General features: G+C 52.5%; 1 protein-coding gene across 4 annotated transcripts in view; it reads right to left on the minus strand.

The window, feature by feature from the left end:
* AGAP1 (ArfGAP with GTPase domain, ankyrin repeat and PH domain 1) overlaps nt 1-24,958 on the minus strand; it is a 538,356-nt gene that overhangs the window by 138,973 nt on the left and 374,425 nt on the right. For 2 of the 4 annotated variants that reach the window (XM_039228588.1, XM_039228587.1), the window contains one exon: nt 18,717-18,875. The exons of the other annotated variants lie outside the window; for them this stretch is intronic. In XM_039228588.1, coding sequence (XP_039084519.1) covers nt 18,717-18,875 — 159 coding nt within the window. The remainder of the gene's footprint in view (nt 1-18,716; nt 18,876-24,958) is intronic. 4 annotated transcript variants of the gene reach the window in all.

Below are 24,958 nucleotides of genomic sequence, written 5' to 3' on the forward strand. Positions count from 1 at the left end.
TGGGGATGCAAAAGGCATCAAAATACATTCACCTAAATTTGCATCATAAGCTGCCTCGGTTACCTGTTTTGTATCCAAATAACCTTTTAACAGGATAGGCAGTTATTTTTTTTTGAGGAAAATATAGAAAAAAAAACCTTCCCATATTTAAATGTGAAGATTTGTCCCAGGAAATTTTTTCTTGGAAAGTGTGAAATGACTCCTTTAACAGCCACTGAAAGAATATTTCTCTTTCCTGCTGTTTCAGAATTTTGCTAACCTGCTGCTGATGCCTAAGGGCTGTGCTACATACTTTATGTCGCTTCCACGACTGGGGTTGATCTCTACCTCCTCTGCCTGAAAACCAGGTATTACCAACCCACTCAAGTCTGTAACTAGTGGTGGGCGAAATGCAGCAACACTCATTTGAATAAGGAAGTGGGAGACCGTTAAGGTCGTCTGTGCATTGAATTAATACTGGAATCAATCTGGTGTGACGTTAAGGAGAAGACGAGGTTAATGACTTCTCACTTTTGACACACTATTAAAAACACTGGCTTTAAAATATTTACCAGGTCACAAATATGTAGCAGGTGGGATGATAGAAGGTTCCTTCCCGAAACCACATGGCAAAGGAGTAGATCAGAGCGGGTGGTTTTGTTTCCATCCAAAATCTGTAGGTAAGATTTCTCCCTGTTGCAAAGGAGCCTGATGGTTTCCTACATTTGGTAAGCTCTACGTTCTAGGGGTGTCAAAAGGGCCCAGTCCACAGAGGGCTGGCAGACTGACGTGCTGTGATACATCTGAGGCCAAGACTGCCATCATCTAAGAGAAGAGGATATTGCTGGCTTGGGGCTAGCAAAAAGGGAGTGATTCCCCTGGGTGTTACCCCCGAGAAACCAAGGCCACCCCTAAGGTTACTCCCGTGAGCCACCTTAACTAGGGTGACGTTCATCCTGCCTTGCTTGGGACAATCCTGTTTATGGCTGTTACCCACCGTGGTTATTAACACGTGGGCACCATAATCTTGATCCCACTCTGCAATCAGTTCCAAAAGCGAGGGAAAAAACATCAAAGGATATCTAATAATTATGACTCTTAACCTTTGGGCAAGTATGAGGTTTCATGAAAATGGAGGAGCCCCTCTGAAAACCTGCCCTAAATTCGGGTGTTCTGTGCGACTGACTCTCATGACAATCTCACGTCAATCTCTAAGCAAAAAACCCGCCTGCACTGGTTAACGGTGGGGAAAGTTTGTAACATTGACAGATCATTTTAACTTGACTGAAATTCTGTCAAATATTATACCCGGAATAACTGTCTCCACCAATAACCCCATGGATAAAGATACTGTGAGTAAGATCTTCATTCCAACCTGTAGACCAATGAGCACTGCATTTCTGAAGTGTGAAGTACAAGCTTTCTCAACAGATCGTACCACTGGTCTAGTGAGTGCCTCTTGTTTTGTCTTTTCCCCTCAGACGAGAAAACACTGTAATCTCTAAAATTAATGATGACATTTAAAACAAAGATTCTGCTTGCTGCTGACGAAAAGCAGTTAATCATTCAGCCTTAATTCTAGAACATTCTTTTAAGGAAAAAAAGAAAAAGAATGGACTTCATTGCTACTATAACAGTTTTATCAATACTCCTTCTACCACTGTCTTGGAATTTGGGCTTTGTCCTGCAAAAGTAAAATACAATGCAACATGACAAAATACAAGTGTTGGTGGAGAGGCTGAGTCGGGTCTGCTTTGGGTTTAAAGCATTTTCTTCATCGTGGCTAAGACTCTGTCCATCTAGTTCAAGCAGACGCTACGGCTGATCTTTGGGGAAACTGCTATGAAATAAAGTGAAGGATAAGACTGTGTCCCCAAACATAATAACTGACATTTTTCTCTTTTTCCTTAAGCGGAAGCCCAGCCCCCTGTGGCTGACGGAAGGGTCAGTGGAGGGGGCAGCAGCCCCAGCGCGAGAAGTGGGATCTGCCGCTCGTGATTCATCAAAGATTCGCTCATTCACATTCTTCCCTACTGCTGCCTTTTATCCCCTGGGGTGAGGTTAAAAGAAACAACTACCCACCAGCCTCCCCAACCAGGATGTGGGCCTCCTCCCTGCCTCCACAGCTCTGCCCACCCCTTTCCTCAGGAACACGTTTCTTGTCCCCTTTCCCCCCACCTCTGCCAAAGGTTCCTGTCGACGATGGTAAATCTGTTCCGAATACACTCTTCCCAGTCACCCTGCCCACACACCCTGGGACGGCCCTCGGCCCAGTGAGGCTGGGACTGGCCATCTCCAGTCTTCGGGAGTCTATGGCTCACAGGGCCAGGGGAGACTCTGAGTTGCCGCCAGGAGGCAGGACTTCCCAGGTCCTCTGGGCAGGAGACAGAGTCGCGCATTGTGTGTTTATGCAGGCCCCCACATTCACCCCACTTTCCACGGCCACAAGCTCTGGCGAGGACGTGTCTGACCCCAACCGGCTTTTACCAGTTAACACCTCCCTCTCCCCTCCCTGCAGCCAAGGGCTCTCGGGGGCAGCCCCCTCGCTATTTTGTAGTGTCCTCTCTGACTGCCTGGCTCTGGCCACAGAAAAGGAAGAAATGGGTCTATGTCAAATTCAAGTGTAATTTCCCAATCCTAGATCCAGGGCACATCTTCCCAGGTGAAGCTGACTCCTGCTTTTGAGCACACCTCGTTACGCCGCACGGGGACTCTGACCTCGGGAGCCACAGCCGTCAGAGGGATAACGTCCCACAGGCTGGGAGATGCAGCCTGGCCAGGTCAAGTCAGCTCTCCCAGGGGGCGTGCGCGCGCGCGCGCACGCGCACACACGCGCGCGCGCGCACACACACACACACACACACACACACACACAAGCACAGCTATGGCAGCTACAGATACTTTGCTCTCATTTTATTTATGAGGCTGAGTGGGAAACAGAAAAAAGGAGATGCTAGTATTAGCGGAAAGAGCGTGCCACTTACAAGCTTAACGCAAAACGGGCACAGAAATGGAATTCGCAAGGCATGCTCAAAGCCACAAATCCACGCAGCCCTGGGTGCTCGGGGGACTGAAGCGGATCCGTTTCCATTGTGAGGAAAGAGCACAGAACGCTGGTAGGGAGACGCAGCAGAGGTGCAGAGGAACAGGCTGGGAGGAGGCATAATTAGGAATTTCATAGTATTTTCCAGCTCCTTGGGGACAGCATGGCCCTCTGGTGAAGTGTTCCAGCTACAACTCGTAGGCATTCAGCTTCGATACGCAATTGCGAGAAAAAATGAAAAAGGAAACTGCACATGAAAGTAGGGGTCTGCTTGTATCTGACTTTACATCTGGTGCTTCTTAGAAACGGGCTTCAAGGTGTTCGAGTCAGGCTTCGTGGCCGAGGGTGAAGGGGACCAGGTGCCAGCAGGATTCAGGGCCCGGCCCCTGGTCCAAGCGGACGAGGACACTCACTGGCTAGGAAACCCTGCCGTTTGCTCCGTACAGTTAAACTCTGAGCCGTGGTGCATCCTGCTGTGGCCGGTTCCGGTTTGCGAACAATCCCACCTCGGGAGAGATACCCATCCGGCAGCAGATGGGACAGGCTGTGCTGAGCTCCACTACGATCTCACCCGCTTGCTTCGCACTCGGCGGCGGGGGTCTCTCTGTATCTGGAATTTTCCTCACTGTGTGGCCAGTGGCAGAAGGGGGGCGGGGACGCAAGTGTCCCGACCTGCCCACTGCTGCCCCCCAGGGTCCTCAGTGCCCCCTTTCTCTTCTCCCCTCCACGGGGAGAAGGACCCTTTTCTGTTATCAGCGAGAAAGACTCACTGCTCTTGTGTTCTGGATAAATGGGAGATTCAAATGGAATATACCTACTGACAAAGTCCAAGTAGAGATTCTCAAATGTTTACCTCTTAATGTGCATTTTCTCACTACAGGATTCATATTTGAGATAACTTTCTTTAAATCATTCTTTTTACCTAAGTAGGATGTATTCATTGCTGCAAGATGAAAACAGACCAGGGAAAACCATTTACGATCATCCACAACTCCTATTCTTTCCATTCAAGTGACTTCTTTTTTTCTAAGGTTTTTAAAGTTTATTTATTTTGAAAGAGAGAGAGTGAGCAGGGGAGGGGCAGAGAGAGAGGGAGAGAGAGAATCCCAATCAGGCTCCATATTATCAGTGCAGAGCCCGACGCGGGGCTTGATCTCACAAACCATGAGATCATGACCTGAGCTGAAATCAAGAGTCGGGCGCTTAACCGGCTGAGCCACCCAGGCGCCCTGAGGTAACTTTTTCACACACACATACGTGCGGGTCCGGCCAGGCCCACAGCTCAGGGTTCCACCAACGGGCCATGCCGGCGAGGGGCCTGTGTGACCTTGGGCGAGTGATTCAAACCCTCTAAGACTCTGTGTTCTCATTTAAAAAGGAGGCAAACAGTACCATCTCACGGAGCTGTATGGTAAATTTAACAAGCGATATATAACAAGTGCCCAATCCAGGGCGACCAAGTGGCAACCAGCAGCATTCAGCCATTCACACCATTACATGAAACCCGAGGGAGTGTTCGCTGGGTGGACACTGACCGAGGCGGACCCTGTCCTAGGCCTGGGGAACAGAGACGGAAGCTGGGTGGAGTTCTTCCCCTCACAGTCTGGTGGAGACGGCAGATACCTCACTCAAGGAGGAAATCACAAAGGCTGTTGGAAGGAGATGAGTGGTGCAGGGAAGGGGGGTGGGTGGTGAGTGTCACCAAGGCCTCCTGGATAAGGTGGTCTCTGCTGGGACATGAGGGTGAGGGGGCCCACGTGTGCATGGGGAGGGGTCTCCCAGCACGTCGAGTGGAAGTGCACGTCGGGGGTGGAGTCACACGACAGCAGAGCCAAAGCTCCTCCCCAGAATAAGGGCGCCTCGGAACACCTTTCCAGAGAGTGACACTGCCTGGCTACGTAGCTTCCCCTTGTAGGGGGTCCCCTGGATTTATTTTCCAGTGCCCTGCTCCTGGTCCCAGAGGTTGTTTCCAATTTCTGAACTGTTTTTAGATACAGCGGGAAGTTAACATATTTCTAGTTAAGGCCAGTTATGATATAATCCAACTTTGGAAACAAATAAGAATACGGGTACCACCGGCAGGATGTAGATTTCCACAACTGTAAACTCAGTGTAGCGAGTCTGTTTTTAAAGCTCAAAGCCTCTCTGCATTTTTAATTTTTCTAGGGGTGCCCGGGTGGCTCAGTTGGTCTGATTGGATTTCGGCTCAGGTCATGGTCTCGTGGTTCGTGAGATCAAGCCCCGTGGGTCGGGCTCTGCTTGATCTCTCTCTCTCTGCCCCTCCCCTGTGCTCTCTCTCAAAATAAATAAACTTTTTAAAAAAGTTCTAAACTGCAATGTTTTATAATTAGGGAAAAATACAATGAATTATTGTAGTTTGCGATATTTGAACTACTGCAAAAATTAACGAAGGAAGATGGTGGCTACCCCAGAACGGTTGAAGGGTGCACATCCCATACCTGTGTCCTGCTGTGTGCTAACACAGGTCGGATGCCCCGCCCATTTACTGGTAGCTCTTTTACATTAGTGCATCCTAGACCCGTGGGTCTAGGAATCCAAGAATCTTCTAAATGAGAAAACGGAGCATAAGTAATATAATTTTAAGGGGAAAAAAAGGAATATTGTATGAAAAGACAAATACTTTCTTTTTAAAAAAAAAAATAATGAGCAGTTCGGGAACTTGTGTTAACGGGATCTGATTGCTGACTCTGGTTTAGAGTTTGCCGGAGCCCCCGGAAGAAAGTCGTGTATGAAAACCAGGTGCCGGCGCAGGTAGGAACCACCCACACCTTGACGGCTTTAGACAGCGTCATACGATGATAATTTTTCCAGAATGTGCGGCCTGGATGGAGGTGGGCGCTGCAGCCGCACACATCTCATCTGGGGGCCTGATCCGCATGTCTGGCTGGGGCTGCCACCGTCTTCTGATGGATGGGGACCGACGTGCCCCCAGACTTCAATTCCCCTCTGCACCCCCCACCGTCAAGGCATCTCGCACGGAGATGGTGAACAGTGCTTCTGGCCATGCGCTTTCCCGGATGTTTTGAGACCAGAGGCCAGCGCTCCCAAGATTTCTGACGTGTTGTTATGGGGAGCAGGGACACTCACTTCTGGCATGGCTGCAAAGCGCGGTACGAAATGAGAGTCAACAGCTGGTTGAAAAGCTGAATTTCTGATCTTGGAAAAATGAGCTCAACTTCGCGAATTAGGTAATTCTGTTGTCTCATTATACCACACATGGAAAATAGTTCCAATGTAGGAATGCTGTATCTGCCTTGAAATTCCGGAGGCCAGCTGGGGACTACTTATTTACAAACAGTACGAAAAAGAAGAGTGCCCACCTGAAAAGAAAGCTGGCAAGGCTGTGAGCTCAGGCACACGCAGACTGGCCCTCACGCGGGAGGGGAACTCGTGAACCAGGACCAGATGGCAAGCTGCGGTGTGGGAACCGCACGGTGCACACATCTGTGACACCAGCCTTCCCGCCCCCATATTGTATCTCAAATGCAATTATAATTATTTTCCTGTAAATAAGAATGCATTTTAAGAAACTCTACAATATACATAGAAGCATTTCCCCGCGAATGTAGTAAGGTTTTAAAAACCCCACTGCAGAAATAATGTAGCAATTAAAATAGCATTTATAACTACATATGTTTAGGATGTTTCTTCACATAAAAGAATAAAATTTTAAGTCATTTAAAATAACCATCTGTTTCCTCATGATATAAAATTTTTAGTATCGCATAATTAATATTAATACCGCTTTCTGTTAATAATCTTTTCTGTCAGATAATAAAGCAAAAGATGTAACAAAAGATGTATTCAGCGAAGGAAGTTTCAGAATGCAAAACCAAAGTAATATACAAAAGTTACAGGAAGGAATACAGAGGGTTTGATGACAGTGCTGATCAACCACTAAATAGCTTTCATGTCTGTCACCTGTCCACCTATCTGCCTACCGTCTATTACTCTACCTACTATGTACCCATTTCATCCTTCGACCATCCACTCTACCTACCTACCTACCTACCCACCCATGCATCCATCCCTCCATCCATTCCTCCATCCATGCATCCATCCATCCATTCCTACCTATCTCATCCATCCACCCACCAATCCGTCCGTCCGTCCGTCCATCCATCCATCCATCCATCCATCCCCCTACCTATCTCATCCATCCCCCTACCAATCCATCCATCCATCCATCCATCCATCCATCCATCCATCCATCCACTCTACCTAACCCATCTCCTTCTAACCATCTCATAATTACTTATATTTTTATAGCCACTCCTCCTCCACTCTTTCTTCCACTCCTTTCTTTCTTCTTGGCACCTAAATTTTTTTAAGCCCTTTAGGTCATTTTTTCTTGCATATACTTGTAAATTCGATAGTGGGGGGGTCATGGAAAGCACTGAAAAAAATATGATCAGGTTTTATTCTAACAGTCACCAGGAAGAGAGTATCACTGGAGTTTCCTAAGATACAGGATTCCCAGGCTGAGGACCCGAGCAAAGCTCAGAAATACAAAATGACTATTTTCCTGGCTTAAGAGTGATGTAAAACCATGAGAAAAAAGTCTTACATTGCTTAAAAACATACCACATTATTACAACAGATGTTTTAATGTTGCAAGCACAAAAGATCAATTCAAGTTTTCTTTCTAGTTGCAGCAAGAGCATACACATTTGACACATCTTTTTATACTGTTCTACCTGTATACGACTGGGTGCTGGGGTGGTAAAAAGTGCTTTCTATCTTTTTAAAAAAAAAAAAAATTACCCTGAAAGTGAAGGTTTGCAATGACAGTTGCAGGGACCAGAAACCAAAAATAATAAAATACTAAATAATTTCGTAAAATTTCAGATCTCTCTTTTAGAAAGCTTTAAAATTTTAACAACACGTTGTGTGGAGGCCGATGAGAAATACTGTTACTAAAAATACCCGGGGGGGGGGGAGGGTGGGAAACTTAAGTCTCAGTGTCCATTCCACCGGAGACTTCTAGACGTCCTGGAGAACCGCGAGCTGCCGGGACTCGGACGAACCCTCTCCTGATGCGCCTGTGCCCCCTCCCCATCCATGAGATGGGAACCCACGCTGGCTCGAGGCAGCTCGTGAAGCCACACCACTCTCCTCCTGAAAACCACAGGGACACCCAAGTGCCAGGGTCAGGCCCAAACCTTTTGGGATCCTTGCTCGTATCCTTCATGCTCTAACTTGAACTCTCCTTCTGACCTTGATGCCTCACCTCCTATTCCCCGTTGGCATCCACCCCGTACCTTGTACCTTCTCTGCCTGTGCACACACTTTCCTCTGCACGGGGTGTGAGCACGCCCTTCAGCCGACTGGTTCTTATGGCATTTAAGGTCCAATCAACACATCTGTCTCCTTCGGGGCCACTTCCAAATATACATGGAGTGCCGCGGCACACGGTCAAGTGCTTATTTGTTGGATGGATGAATGAATGAATGAATGAATATATAAGCTGCTTTCACTTTTCATTGGAAAAATACTTAGTAGTTTACACATCCATGCCAGGCCTGGTTTCGGAGCCCAGACATGTACATCTTAGCCACCCCTCCCCCTCAATTCGCTCCCTACCACTGGACAAAGCGTTACTTCCATTTGTTTGCTTGCTGATCCTCGGTCTCTCTTCCTTTCCCCTTCCGCAGAGCCAGGACCTGTGTCTGGATCCCTGCTCTCCCCCAGGGCCAGGGCAGCGGAACAAAGTACAGGGTCCAGAAATACTTGTGAAATGAAGGTAAGTGGAAGATTAAAGAACCGCTGGGAAATGCACCTGGATTATTCCTCCTGAACGCGGCAGTGATCCGACTTACGATTCTGAAATGGGCTGAGATAACCGGAGGGAGGAAACTCCGTTGTAAACCCTAACCGGTACCTAATTTTCACAAGGAGTTTTGTCGCACCGGACTGGCGGAGGCCTCGGGGCCCCTCCTGCAAGCCACCCCTGGCGCGTGTGGCCATTCTTCTTGGGGGGGGGGGGCGGGGTGCACTGACCATCCGCAAGCGCTCATTCGAGGACTCGTGAGCAAAGCCGGCAGCGCAGGGAGCAAACACGGGGACAGCGCGCAGGCTGTGGCCCCGGGGACTCGAGGGTGGAGGCCCTGAGATCCGGGAGTCTCTTTCCTTGTGGAGTTACTTTCTTGCAGGAGACAAACAAGAAGACAAGACAGGAGAGTTTCAGACAATACAACACGGGGACTGGGGAGGAAGTGGCGGAAAAGGAGGCCACTTCTGACCGGGCAGGAGACAGGCGGGCGGGGCGCCTCGTCAGCCAGGTCCGGGGTCCCCCGGGACGAGGAGGAAGGCTGGGAAGGGCTCGGAGGGGAAGCAGAGGAGCCATCTGGGGTGACGCGGGGGCTCACCCAGCTCGGAAGCCAAGGACAGGGCGGTGGGAGGGGCGTGTGGGGCACAGGATCAAGAAGCATCAGGGGCCAGACCAGCTGGGGCCTTGTCAGCCAGAAATAAACCATTAGGAGTACAGTCCATGTGCAGGGGGGAAGGCACCGCAGTGTCATGTGTGGGGAGTGGCAATCTGATTCATGTTTGGTTGTTTTTTTTCCCCAGAAGATGAGTCTGGCCAATCTCTGGGAGGCACAAACACACGGCAGGGGACGAAACGAGGCCGACAAGGCAGAGCCCCGGGGGGACCCGTGGGCAGAGGAGCGGCGAGGTGAGGGTGAGAGAGACCGTGTGGCCTGAGCCCCCGGGGGGACAAGATGGTGGATTTCAGAACGAGATCTGGAGCTCCCTCTGCTCTGGAAATGCTGAGTACGAGCTGCCCCCCACCCCCCGCTCCCTGTAGGTGGCTGGGTAGGTGTGTTCAATGGAGGAGAGTGCGGTCCAGCCGGGCGTGTGAACTTGGGCGTCCTCTGGGTCCACGCACACGTCCGGGCCCGCTCAGGGAAGGGGGTGTGCAGGGAGGAGAGAAGGCTGTGGGCGGAGCAGCATCGAGGATCGGAGGTCCGAGGCGGAAGAAGGTGGTTCGGAGAGACAGCCAAGAAAGAGCAGGAGCTCGCAGAGAACATGTCCTCGGAGAAGCCGAGAGAAGCAGGTTTCAAGCAAGCAGATTGTGAAGGGAACCAGGGGGCGCCCTGGGATCGACAGGGTGAGGGTCTGGCCACGGAGGACACACGTGTTTGAGAGGGGCTGGACGCAGGACGCCCCAGACGGTCAAAGAGAGAGGGGCCGGGGGTCACCAGAGACGGTGAAGGTGGACCTGCCCCCTCCCCCGCCGGGAAAGCTTGCGGAGAAGAAAGTGGGAGGAGACCTTGCAGCTGCAGGGCCCGGGCGGCTCCGGGAGCAGAGAGGTCAGCTCTGCAGGCTCCGGGGCGGGGGCTGACCGCCTCTGGGGGCACAGGAAGGAGACGGGACAAACGTGGGAGCAGGGTCCTTTGCACTGGAGAGGCGGCGGGTCCGGAGGCGGAAGGGCCAGCACGGGCAAGGGCAGGGACAGCCGCCCCGTGTGCAGGCGGGAGGCAGAGCAGACCCTGCACCCTGGGTGAGCGAGCGAATGCCTTCCCCGAGTCCCCTGGGAAAGCACACAGAGGGTCGTCACGGGAGGGGGAGAGTGTCAAGGGCGGGAAGGAAGGAAAAGTCGGAAATGATGTCATGTTACTCCACGCTACTTTGTGTTGACGCTGTCACAACGCTCCTTCGGCGAGTCACTGCCCCTGGTTCTGTTCTTAGAATGTCTACAGAGTAAGGTTCACGTCGCTCATCATGACCGTGAGGCACACACCCTATCCGCCCCTCCCCCCCACACCAGCAGGCTGGACCTCACCCGTGGCTGCACGTGAGAAGCCCCTGGGGAACATTCTGGTGCTCTGGCTCACCCCAGGCTGCGGAAGCCCATCACCAGCCCTTGGCCCCAGGAACTAGGATTTCTAAAAAGCACACTCAGGTCTAAGATGTGCAGCCAGATATGAGCCTCCCTCCCCCCCGCCCCGCCCCAGAGGTCCCCTCTCCAATCCCTCCCTGTCTTCTCTATCTGATGTGGGGTTCAGACTCTTCTCTACACCCCCGTCCACTGCTCTGGGCACCTCCCAGTGTGCCAGGGGCCTTCTGGAAACGTGGCCCCTCAGCAGGTCCCGGCAGGCCTGGGGAGGTTTGGGCAGAGGTGAGCATGGGAGGTGCGCACAGGGCCCCCACTCTCTCAGGGCACAGCCAGGTCTCGATGGTGTCTTGGCGGACAAGCAGCGTCAAAGTCAGCCCCACCGAGGTCGGGACCCCGTTCCGCGTCGCACAACCGCTGTGCTAAACCTGAGTTCAGGACACAAGTTCTTGGTTTCACTCTGTTAGCTTCACCCGTCTTGTGGCCTCTAAATCCGGGGGTACCAGGCCTACACATGTCACTGTGCTGCTCACAGACCCCGCAGGAAGCACACAGAGCTGCCAACAGCCAAGGCCGGCACGGCCCCACTGCGGACCCTCCCTCCCTCTTGGCGCTGAGCAGGTGGTTGAGAGGTCAGTGCGGCGCCCGAGACAGAATCCAGCCTGGCCAGGACCTGCTACATACCTGGCCTCTCTGCCTCCTCATCTAAAATGTGGATCGCGGGTCGCCTGCGGGGCTCAGTCGGTTAAGCATCCGACTTCGGCTCAGGTGATGATCTCACGGTTTGTGGGTTCAAGCCCCGGGTAGGGGTCTGTGCTGATAGCTCAGAGCCTGGAGCCTGTGTCTTCCTCTCTCTCTCTGCTCTTCCCCTGGTCACTCTCTGTCTCTGTCTCTCAAAAATAAACATTAAGAAAAATACTAAACATAAAATGGGGATAGCACTAGGTCTTCATGTCATGGAGCCCTCGTGACTGGTGAGCAGAGAGCATTTGCTGGACGCCAGGGAATGTCCTCGCCGGCAGCAGTGGCTGGCCTCAAGTCTTCCGCCTGGGGGGACAGTCTGGGACCAAGCTCGAAGTCCTGCTGGGATGAGGCACTGTCTTGGGTTGGCGGCTGGAATTCCCTGAAGCAAGAAAACAGGCTTCCTTCTCTTTGGGGAAGAATTATGTAATTGGTGGTGGACCACAGCAGGGGTGGCTGGATGGGGTCACGGACCCGAAGATGTGCCTTGATCAGCGTTTCTTAACCTTGGAACTAGCAACATCTAGGGTGGGATCACGTTCCGAGGCGGGCGGGCCGTCCTGTGGGCTGTATTTAGCAGTCTAGAGCTGTGACAACTCGAAATGTCTCCAGACATCACCAAATGTCCCCAGGGTGTGGGTGGGGGGCAGAATCACCCCTGGTGGAGAACCAGTGGTCTAGATGAAGATACCGAGGGCCAGAGGGTCCAGGTACTGGACCAGACTTGGTCCAGGTACTGCAGCATTTGGCAACAGTGTCCTTCCCTACGGTCTGTTTAAAATGGTTTCTAGACTTTTTGCTAAGCAACGTGGGAACTGCTGGCCTTGAAGCATGAAATCCACTGCTCCCCATCCTGATATCGGGGGCAGTGTTTTCTCTGGTCAGCACCTGCTGCTAGAAATAGCTGGCAGGAAGGAACTAAGGAGATAAAGTACAAAGTAACGACGTTTTGATTGAGAGGGAAAAAAAATACACCTTTTACCCCCTGTGGCCAGTTACCCTAGGAAGCTTTTGCTTTCTCCTTGGCCACATGCAGAGAAAGGAAAGCAGGCTCTGAGCACAGAGGGAACTGGGGTCATCCCTTTAATTAGGCCAACCGGCACAGGGAGGGGAGCAGACCTCAGCGGCTGAGACAGGGTGTCTGTCCAGCTTTGAGAGATGAGAGCCCACGGGCCCTTTAACACTGTGCGAAGCTGAAGGTTGATGACAAACCCCAGGGAATGGTTTTTGAATGCCAGCCAGGATCCGGGAGGAACTGATGATAAAGGGAAAAGTTCAGGAGAAACCAGAGAAGGGAAAACGCTATTTCCTTTAAAAGCAAGCTTTATAAAGATAAACAACTCTAACGATACAAGGTTTAAATATTAAGCATTTGTTTCCCTTTAAAAAATAAAACACACATAAAACAGCACAGGGGGAAACCATCCGCTTTAGAATCAGAAAGACCTGGGTTTGAATTTTGGTTAATTGTTACGAGTGTGGTCTTGGGCTTCTCCGCCTTTTTGAACCTCAGTCATCAAACAGAGCTAGTGATTCTCAGAAAATGCACATTGGACGTCAAGCTGCTGGAACAGAGAGGCCACTGACAACAAAGGCGGTCCCCACCTTGGGCTTCTCCTTCCCTGGAACCTCACAAAAATCCTCTTACAAATTAAGCCTCCTGGTCCCAGTGGTCGTGGCACACTACCACCACCTGCTGGTGACACGCCGAAATTGTCAGCATAATATCCAAGCAGAGAAAAAAGAGCTCTACTGTAAAAATTAATATGGACAGATGGATGGACCCTAAACACCACAGCACCCCATTACTGCACCCTCTGTCAGGGTACACGTGGACCTGCCTGACCACTCTAGGGCCAGCCCCCCTGGGGTGGGACAAACAGAGGGAAGCGCAGGATGCACAAGCAGAGCTGAATACTTGTTTCTAACCTCTAGTGTTAAAATAGCCACTGCCCCCCCTCCCCCCAAAAAAAGTTCCTAATGAGAAAAACTGTTTAAAAGTCACAAAAAACTCAAAGGCTTCAGGTTCAGGACCAGGGGTCCAATAACAGATTCTAGTAGATTCTGGCAGAGAGATGAGCAACTGTTGGAAGGAGAGATGTACACACACACACACACACACACACACACACACCCCTTTGTGGAAAGCAGTGAGAGGTGAGAGTGCTGTTTATACCTGGCGTTGACGGTGCTGTCTGGCAGCAGGTGGAGGCAGGCTGAGGGAGGGCTGAAGAGAAGAGAGCTGTTTGAAGCAGTGCAATATTCACAGCGATGGCCTGGCCAGGGCAGCAAAGATTAACTGTTGGAATGAAGCAACTAGGGGGCGGGGTGGAGCTATCTGAACAACCTGACAGTCAAAGGGGGCGGGGTTTGTGCATGGCTGCCATGGCAACAGCAACTGTCGAGGCCCCTGGCCCAAGGCTGGCCTCCCCAGGCCCTGCACAGGTGTGAGGCATCTGAAGGCACATTTTGCCCCGGAGCAAGATATGACAGCCAAGTATCTACAAATGGCCCCTGGGCCCCCTCCCCCAAGATATGACAGCCAAGTATCTACACACGATCCCCGGGGTCCCCCCTCCTCTCCTTCCCAAAAGAACGTGAACTCTTGGCTAACACTGTAGAGAAAATAACCTATAGAGAAAATAATTAATCCCTCCCAAAATTACTGGCTCCCAATCAGATTCAAGAAAACTCTCACCCAAGAGTTGCTGTGGAGATAATTGTTCTGAATCTATCAATATGGCTAAGCTGCCCCTTCATTGACTGCAAACAACCATTTCTTTCACCCGGGATTATAAGTCGGTGTTCACAGGCTCACTGCTGCCGTTACGGTGATAAACAGTTTAAACCACAACAGGGTCTGACATGTAGATCAATTCTGGGTCCATAAAGAATCTCTACACAACAGCTTCTAGGACAGGAATTTACAGCTACCAGTTTTTATTCCCTCTTGCTGCAAAAATTACTTCTGTCAAACACTTAGGAGAGTGAGGAAAAATGTAAAAAAATTAATTTTTCATGTACTACGGGAACAGCCTTTCCCAACGCCGAGGCTCAAGATGAATATGTTTCTGCATTTAAAAAATTACGCCGAGCGGCATGTGGGGCTCCGCCAGAGAGGGACCCAGTCCTTCTCGCCCGCTCGTCAGCCGGCAATCGGAAACCCTGAACCGAGCTGTCTGGATTTCCTCTAAGGGCAGACGCGGGTCTCATGTTAGCAACGCCAAATTATATTAGACGTTTAATTTTAAACCTCAGGTACTTAATGTAAAACCTTACAACAGTAATAGTCATAAAGCAGTGGGAGAATCCATTTCACGGAATGGATTCTCCTTCTCCTTCCCCCTCCCCCTACCCCCTTAATTTAACCGGAGCCGCCAGTTTTGTAGTTTTGCACACTACTTGGTAATCTATCTAATTAGGAGTTGCTCACAGCTGCTGAAGAGAGAGACCCCCCCCCCCCCCCCCCCCCCCCCCCCCCCCCCCCCCCCCCCCCCCCCCCCCCCCCCCCCCCCCCCCCCCCCCCCCCCCCCCCCCCGAGATCTACACTATAGCCTACACTCTTTCCCCCCCCCCCCCCCCCCTCCCCGGGGTACCTGTGTGCATAGAGGGTCAGCCTTTGAAAAGTTCTCTGGAGCCAAAGTCTTAATTTAGCGTGGACGACGAGGGGGCAGACAGAAACTGACTCCTGATGTTGTTGTTCTCATGTTTGATAATAAAAGTGTATGACAGTGAGAATTCAGGGGCGTCTGGATTCAAAGGCTGCTTACCTTCCCCCGTCCCTGTTGCTAGCACAGTTAGGTAAGCTTTCCTGATTCTGACATCCACACCAGAGACTCGAGGGGGAAAAAAAGAAATAAAATGATTAAAAAAAAAAAAAAGAGGGTGGGATTTGTAACAACTGCAACGTATGAGAGAAAAGCTCGTAATCATGTTTGTTTCTTCTGTGATTCTTTTCCAACGCGGCACAGAATGTGGAGGCCCAGGTCGAGGTCTGGAAAGCCATTCGTAAATGCATTTTCTTGAAGTCGCCTGCCAGATCTCGTGCCCTGGCGTTCATTAAAAACTGCTCTGGGTCTGGCCACTTGATAGATCACGGAAGGCGGGGACGGGGTCACCAGCAGGAAGCCGCGACATCAGCCTCGCTGTAGGGGCCCAGGGTTCTCCTGCGTGCACCCGAGTACCCCTGGGGTACCCCGCCCCCCACCTGGCAAATCTCGGAGGAGCCTGGGTGGCTGCGCTCCTAGCCAGAGCGGTGGCTCGCAAACGTCGGCATGCAGCCTCGTTCTGTGGGGGCTTGGAGCACACGGCGTGCTGGACCCGGCCCATCTCCAGGAGCACTGGTGTGGCCCTCAGGCCTAGAATCAGGCCAGCCCTGTTTTCATCCCGTCCTCTGCTGGTGTGACTTTGGACAAGGGGCATGTACCGGACCAGAGTCTCCCCGCCCATCAAAGATATCTACTCCCCGGATATCGAATGAGATAACCCACGCGAAGCCTCGTTATTTTCCTTTTCAACCGAGCCTTGGTTGTGATGCGCCACCAATCCCTAGGAGATACTCTACTGTCTTTCACGGTCTTCACTGTTTAAGGTGACGCCGGCTCTAAGCCTTACGATTAAGATGCTAACTAATTTTGCCGTGCTGGCCTCTCCCCAGCCTTCTGGTCCTGTCTGAGCAGGTTAGCCCTGCGCATTCCCGCCAACGCTTTGTGTCACTGCCGCTCTGTTTCTTTTCCCCTTCTCCTCTCTGAGCCTTTGTCCAAACTGCCTCAATGCTCATAATAACTTCCTCTCGCGGTGTGGCGCACACACACACACACATGCGCCTGGTCCTTTAAAGCATTGCTCGGGTCTCATTGACTCGAAGTTTTCCTTGACGACTCTTATCAACCCTTAAAACTACCTGCACCATTCAGCCCCGGGCATTCTCCCTAACTCTCCATCCGGACCCCCTGGCAGGGCGGAGGGGGGGCCGACTCGAGCTCCCCAGCTCCCGTGTTCAGGCTCTGTGGCGTCGGGGAGCCTAGACTCTAACATACATGCTGCGCGGAGGAAGAAGGGGCACTCGAGGGCGTGAATGCAGGAGAGATCGCTCTGTAAACGTAAGGACAGCGCTCGTAGGTAGGCGATCTCAGTCTCTTACAGGGACTTTACGAATGTGTGTGTACAGACCACCGTGATCGTCTCCCGCAGAACGACACTTCCAACCAAACCCAGGGTCTGGAAATACCGCAGACCCGTGCTTCAGGGTGGAGGTGTGCCCTGCGAACTCGCGCCTAGCCGGGCGCAGAGAGACGTGGCGTGGAAGAGACGCGGGGACTGTGAGGGAGAGAGCTGTACAAGAGAAAGTTTGCACAGAATGGATTTAGATGAATATGCTGCTTCCCATGCCCTTCCTATAAAATATTCTGAGCAGGGGGGAGGCAGAAATGGGGGCGGTGGGCTTTCTCAGGAACTTAGCTCTTTTATACGCCCCGCCCTCCCCCCCGGCCCCCCAGACAGAACTCCCATCGCACGTCGGCAGAACTTAAACCCTGTCCCTCTGCTCGGGCTGTGCTGGTAACCCCACAATGCAGAGGAGGAAAGCTCTAGAAGCCTGACAAGGTGGGGCCAAGGCACTGCACACTGGGCTCTGGAAACACTTCTGCAGAAAGGCCGGGCCACGGAATAAACCCAACTGGCTGGTTAATGCTGACAGAAAAACCCAACTGGATTCCAGATATCTGATACTACGGTAATTACGTGAACGGCTTGCTCCTCCTGGAAATCCAAGTCACTGTGATAACAACAGCAGGCATTCAGTCACAGAGGCCATGGACCACACCTGTGCTCCGAGCCCAAGGACGACAGGGGGCGGGGGAAGAGCACCCGTCCACCAGGTAAGACAGAGGCTCCTGGAGGTAGGGACACCTGGCTGGGGGGGTGGGGGGCGCTCTGAAGCACAGGCTGGGTGATGCGCAGGCCGGGTGGGCCTGCCCTGAGCAGGCGACAGCTATAAATGCAAGGATGGCACATTCCAAGGGACTAGACGTAGGTGGCTGGTTTTCAGTGACTCAAGAGCCCCCGTCGCTGGGGTTCAGACAAAAGGCAGAGTGCCCTGAAGAGTCCCCGGGGAGGAGGGGACAGGCACGTGCCACCTGTCCCAGCCTCTTCCGACAAATGATGAAGGGGCGCTGGGGCGCGCGTGGGCCGGGCACCGGGGCAACGTTTCACCTGGGCCTACAAGCCACACGCTTCCCTGGCACCCCTCCACAGCCTCAGTTTCTCCTCTGTGTCTAGTCTGGAGATGTCCTCCTTTAAAGCAGCCATGTCTGCCGGAGGCGCCTGAGTAACCGGAAATAAGGATTACGTTTACCTGCAGCAGACGTCCTGCTGCAGTGACTGCTGGGTCTACAGGGAAGACCTGATGCTGAATCTTTTAATGAGAACAAATTAAGCTAGAATGACTTTAAAGCCCTGTCTGATAGATGACATACAACAGTGGGAACTTCCGTCAAATACCGGTGAACAGGCCACAGACAAAACGCCACCGGCAGAGCCGTGCAGCGAAGCCGCCCATACTTCACGTTTGCACACACACGTTGACACAGCTCCCGATGTCCACACTTATGTGCCCCCGTCCCCAAAGCAGGGTGAGAGGGGAACGCTCCAAACATTGGAGGGAGCATCAGGAATTTGGGGAAGAGTGATAGGGAGAAGGAATTATGCGTTTTCCTTTGATGAGAACAGGAAACACACACGCCCCCACAGTATAAACGGTGCGCCGGGGGTGGGGTGCCCGCCACGTCCTGTGGGCCAGCGGGAGCGGGATGTGAGCCCCGCGTTGTTTCCCGGCCCCACCGCCTGCCGGCGTGTGACGGTGGGGAGGCCGCGCGCCCGCCTGCAGCCCGCTTCCCAAAGCTGTCGGGAGGGGGTGTGATCCGCTCCTCCCCGACCAACAGGAACATGTGCGATGGTGCGAGTGGCTCCTCTACCAAGGACCAGCCGCTCCCGGATGGAGGCGATGCGCGCAGAGCGCACGCACGGTGGTCCGGGCGCCGCACCAAGCCCCTGGCTCACCACCGAGGACCGCGAGGGGGCCGCGCCCTCTCTTACCACTGCTGATGGCCGAGTTTGCAGTGACCGTGGCCTCACTCCACTGGTCGGCACTGGAGACGGAGTAGAAGCGCTGCTGCATGCCGTCTGGCCGGCTGCTGGAGGGGCCCGGGCTGACGCCGCTTGCCGTCCGAGACCCAGACGCGCTAGTGACATTCCCTAGGAATAAACAAGTCAGGTGAACACCACCTCGGACTGCAGACCCCAGAAGCCAGCACGACTTAGTCTAGAGGCCTACGTGCTCGAGCATGAGCGCACCTGGCACCGAGCGCGGCCGTCGTCCTAAGCAGAAAACCGAAGCATCGGGCAAAACGGTATGAGAAGAAAGTAAGGTGGGAGGGGGGGGGGGCAGGTGTCAGGGGGCCTGAGGACGCGCTGGGAACCCGGCCACACAACGCGGTCCTAGACAAAGACGCCGACACAACATCACGTCTAGGGGTAAAGATGGAAGACCCGCTTTTGGGAAGGGCCACAGTCCCCGCAGGCCAGCGAGAGGAACGCTGCGGGAGCCCCGCTGTGTCAGCACATCGACCTAAGTGAAAACGAGCACAAATGGCACCCAACTGCCTGGTGCCACAGAACGACTTTTCGCGGTGAAACGATACTTTACGATTAGCACAAATCAAAGCTCCTAAAAGTGACAGTGGAGGAGACGCGGACTCTCTTAAACCAGGTAAGTTTACGCTTACCCTTGAAGACACTGAGCCGAGGAAAAATAGCCTTAGCAAACGCACAGCATCGAGGGCCCGTGATGGAAAGGATCCCGTCCTACAGTTAATGATATGAGGCAGGTGCTCAGCATCAGAATGAATGATTGTCTGGTCAGGCCCATTTTAGACTCAAAAACATGATTAAGTGCCTTTCTCTAAAGCCCGGCCGATCACACCTTGCTGGGAGTGAAGTCATTTGTCGGATTATGCAGATCTTCAGAGGCATTAGGTCTGTTTTGTTTTCAACTTTCCCCTGATTATTTTAGTTTAGAACCAATTAAGTTCTAAATTGCTTTAATAGAAGGTTTCCATGGCACAGGATTTTAAATACATGGACTGGATTAGTAGTTCCCAAATCTGGCCAATTACCAGAATTACCCGGGGAGCTTTATGAACATAGAGGCTTCAAAATGTTTGCATTTTGATTCCGAAGGCCTGGGGGCGGGGCTTGAGAGACTGCACGTTTTCACTGATTCTGGTGCCTCTCCACCACAAACAAGGGACCTGATGGTAATCCCACGGAGCACGGCAAAGTCACAAAATCATCTACTGAAATGCCTATGTAAGCAATGTAACAAACACGCGACCAAGGAACACACAAGATTTTGCTTCAAGAAAGTATACTTCTACCTTAAGAAAGGATGCTGATTTTCTGCTGTTATCTGAACTGGGCACATTTGGAATGTCATGAGGGAGAGTATTCTAGGCAGGTCTGCCCGATTCCAGAAGGAGAAAAAAGAAGGCACAAAGCGACATATCAGGAATGGAAGAAAAGATGGACAGAGATCTTCCCAAGCGTGGTTCTCGGCCTGACAGCGGCAGCATCGCCCAGGAGCACGTTAGAGATGCAGACTCCCAAGCCTGGCCCCGGCACCTGCCATTTCAGAAGATCCTCAGGTAATTCTGAGCGTCCCGGCTAGAGTTCAGGTGCCCAGAAGTCACTACGAACGTGGAGCAACATGCAGGGCTGGAGTTCCCCATCACCTCGGGCTCCTGTCTAGCTGCAGGGTCAGGAGCAGGTCTAACCACTTACTTCCCTCCTAGCTCCGAGGCCCTGATTTTCATGCTTGCTCAGGCCCTGACGTCCTGGAAACACACACAGCCTGAATGGCAGTGTTGGCCAGCGGTCCCGCACCTGACCCAGGAAGGATCCCCACGGCAGCCCGGGGACGCGGGGCCAGGCGCTGGCATCTCAGCCACGGAGGAGCAGCCCAGGTCAGAGTGGGTGGCACTGAGGGGGACAGCACACGCTCCTCCCTGGGAACCTCCATGCCCAGGGCACCCTCAGCGGTTTCCCGGCTGTGCCTGTCCCCGGCGGATCCGTGATGGCGGGGCAGCGTCTGCCGAGCTGGTGAGCTGCTCCCGCTGGGCAGCGCAGTGCAGGTTTCCCCCCGCAGCCCACGTCCACACCTGGGTCCACCTGCCGCCTCCCTGCCCTGCTCTCCTGGGAGGGCACCCATTTGGGCTGCATCCTCTGGCTGCCCGCTGGCTGCAACCGGTGGGGAGCAGGCGGATGATGGGAGGGGCGTGCATCCAGGCTTCCTCTGTGAGTGCTCGTCTGGGGTGGGCTGTCCCTGAGGCTTGCCGGGCACCCCTCCCCTGCCCCCACTGGGCCTACCTGGTCGCTGTGCCATTTCTGCCAGTCCTAATGCCCACGCCTTCTGACCCTGGGCTTTCTCTTCCCTTTGGGGACCCTCATCTCATACACCTACACTCAGGAGCCACATGTGGGACCAGCCACCCCCCTTGGGGCCCCCGAAGCCATTCCCCCATCATCATGTGAATTCTCAGCAGACAGGGACTTCCGTTTTAACACTGCCAGCACTTTTATGGTAGGGGGAAGGGAAAGACAGCACAGCACGAAGGCCCACCCCACCACTGAGCCAGGCCCCCTGCGCCTGGCCGCCCGCAGACACGCCGGCCGTTTGGCGAAACTGTCAAGGAGAGGATTCTTTCCCCCCATGCTGCCCACTCACGCCTGTGACACATCATTATCAATGTGCCGGCGGCCCACAAGCCCTCACACGCGAGGCCAAAGCACCTGGAGAAACAAACACCAAGTTCACGGTCTCTGCTGATGGTGCCGGGACGACATCGCAGCCTGGTGCGCCCCTTCCCTCGTTCGTTTTCCCGGGAGTGTGGCTTCCACAGCACAACCAGCCTCAGCACCTCCTGACTCACTCCCTTGAAAAGGCAGAGGGCGTTCTCTGAGTGCATCTACGTGTCCCTGAGCCGGCAGCACTCCACAGGGGCCTGTGCGCGCAGCACAGCCACGTCAGTCCGGACTCTGCCAGGAACACGTGCGGTATTCTAAAGGAGGGATCAGATAAAGAGCTGCTCTTAGGTTGACAAATTCTTCATCTCAAGGCCAAACAGCCACTGTAGAAGGAGAAGAGTTCCTTGAAACGTATGCACTTAAGCCAACCTACGGTGCTGCTCATGTATCTGCAGCTGGTCTGCTGGTTTTCAAACTTCTGGCTGTTTGTCAGATGAAATTTTTAAAAAACTGTTTATTTATCTTTGAGAGAGAGAGACAGATAGCAAGCAGTAGAGGGGCAGAGAGAGGGGGAGACACAGAATCCAAACAGGCTCCAGGCTCTGAGCTGTCGACACAGAGCCCCACACGGGGCTCGAACTCAAGAACCGTGAGATCATGACCTGAGCTGAAGTCGGCACTTAACCGACTGAGCCACCCAGATGCCCCGTTGTCAGACGAAACTTTAAGCACAAGTTCAATATATGAAGCTGCGGGGGGAGCACCTCTGGGGTGCTGAGAGAATCCCCAAGGAATGGAACTGGGGCCTAGGTGGGTGAAGAACCTTCTGGCAAGACTGTGCGCTTCTGGTGTCTGATTGTGGAATTGGTGCGAGACCCAACAGAGCCGTATGGAATTCTTCAGAAAGCTGAGCCTTAGGGCCCTCCCGCCTGTGGGGGTTTCCTCATCCCAACCACACCCAAGTCCCAATTGCTAGACTACAGATAAACTCCATGACTGAGTTCTGGCCACGTGAACGCATGTACGAGAACACACGGTCACAACAGATCCAAAGACCTGTGGCCGGGAGTCTGGGGTGAGCTCATAGATGCACTTTTGCTTCGTACACAAGGATTTCTTTTTTTAAAGTAGAATTTGGGAGATTTCTTCTAAAAATCTGCGGTTGCTGGCATTGTTTGAAAAATAAGACTGGCAGCAGTAGGCTGGTGTCTGAGCTCTCTGAATCGACAAGGTAGCAGCCAGGGTGCAGAGCCGCCATCCCACCCAGCCCACCTCACTTGCTCAGCCTGTCTGCCAGGTTCTCATCTTTGGTAATCGTGGGTTATGAAATCTTTCACAGATACACGTAGGAAGAATCTCGTTTCAGAAGTAAAACGTTTCTGATTTTCTCTCAAGAAAGGAAATCTCTTTTTCATAAACACTATTTTAATGTTAGTTAAAACTTTTCTAAGTATCAAGTAATAAAAGATCAATGAGGGGCGCCTGGGTGGTTCAGTGGGTTAAGTGTCCGACTTTGGCTTTGATGATGATCTCACGGTTCATGAGTTTAAGCCACTTGTCGGGCTGTGTGCTGACAGCTCAGAGCCTGGAGCTGCTTTGGATTTTGTGTCTCTCTTTCTCTCTGCCCCTCCCCTGCTTGTACTGTCTCTCTCGTTCTGTGTCTCTCTCAAAAATAAGAATATTAAAAGTTAAAAAGATCAATGAACTGCGTGACATAAAAAAGTTACAAAGAGTAAAAAAAACACTGGTTTTGCCCTAAATATACAGCCTGGGGATCAACACCAACAGGCACTTGCCTTTAAATGTAAATACACGTGGCCAGATTTCATTCTTTCTCATTGCCGTGTAGTATTCCATTGTATAGATGAACTACATCTTCTTGATCCATTTGTCAGTTGATGGACACTTAGGCTATTGTTGAGAGCGCTGCTGTGAACATTGGGGTCCATGAAATCTGGCCATGTGTAGCAACATGGATGGACCTTGAGGGTGTTATGCTGAGCGAAATAAGTCAGGCAGAGAAGGACAGACACTGTATGTCTGCACGTATAGGAGGATTAGGAGGAACTTAACAGAGGACCGTGGGGTGAAGAAGGGGAAATAGTGGTGGAGAGGGAGGGAGGCAAACCATGAGAGACTCTTGAATGCTGAGAACAAACTGAGGGCTGATGGGGGTGGGGGGAGGGGAAGGGGGAGATGGGCATGGAGGAGGGCACTTGTGGGGATGAGCACTGGGTGTTACATGGAAACCAACTTGACGATAAACTATTTAAAAAAATGTAAATACACGAAGACACAGGTTTTAACTCTGAGGCAGACCAGTGGTCCACAGACTGGTCACGGCCCCGTGAAAGTAATCTCACTGGCTTGCTGTGGCCCGTGGAGCATCTCGCTCTACGTGTGAGTGGTCCTGGGCCCGTGGTCACTCTCCAAGGCCCTTCTACTTGCTTTGCGTGAATCCATTGGTCCAAGAAAGCAACTCCCCCAAGTGTTTCCTGAATACCTTCAATGACATATCTAACATCTAATTACAGCATTACAGGTCACTTTACGCACACCACCCAACAACGGCTAATGCGTAATTTCATGTCTATTCCTAAATAAATGTCACTAATTGTCACCGGCCAGGCAACACTGTCCCCTGCTTCTAGATTTTCATATGCGCACATCCAGCAATGTCTGCTCTGTGTGTCACCACACGGGGAGATGTTTCCACCACTTGTGAAAATACCTCTGAAGCATGTAAGGGAGATGCTACGCTTAAAATCACTTTATTTTCTCTCCAAGCACTTGAGGGCTGCATCTTTGAATGGATGGTAATTCATTCCACATTAACAAGTTATTAATTAAGGCTGAGGATCTGGGGTTCTCAGCTGTGAAAGACGCCCGTGACTTATCTGATTTCCTGGCAGTTAAGGATCGGAAGACCGAAAGCACCTGAGATGCAAGGGGGGCCCAGGCACTGTGCTGAAGGCGGTCAGAGTCAGCCTCAAGTGTGGGACGAGGCTGGGCCTCAGCTCCTTGCGGCTCCGGTCAGACTGAGCGCCCCGGCAGGTGCCCATGAACACATCTGTTTTGCTGTGGGATTTTGTCACTGTGGCTGAGAAACAAGACGCGGCGCTGACGGCTACCAGACCGGGGGGGGGGGGGGAGACACAGAATCCGAAGCAGCTCCAGGCTCTGAGCTGTCAGCACAGAGCCCGACGTGGGGCTTGAACCCACAAACTGTGAGATCATGACCTGAGCTGAAGTCGGATGCTCAACCGACTGAGCCCCCCAGGCGCCCCGAGAGGACTGATTCTAAACGCTGGACTGGAACATCCTCCCTCTTCAGGACAAGGAGAGGCAGGTCTCCTTAAACTCTAAGCCGCGGTCAACAGACAAGAGGGTTTAAATGGAAGCCAATGGGACCCCCCCCCTACCCTCCAAGGAAAAGCACCAGAGCAGTGATCTCCTTGAGGGTGGGAGGAGGGGTGCTGTCTCTCCTTCCCTCCCTCCTCCTCCTCATCCCCGCCCTCCATGCCCCCCAGTGCCGG

Source organism: Hyaena hyaena, unplaced genomic scaffold, assembly GCF_003009895.1.
Source record: "Hyaena hyaena isolate Hyena2069 unplaced genomic scaffold, ASM300989v1 scaffold_31, whole genome shotgun sequence".
Taxonomy (NCBI): domain Eukaryota; kingdom Metazoa; phylum Chordata; class Mammalia; order Carnivora; family Hyaenidae; genus Hyaena; species Hyaena hyaena.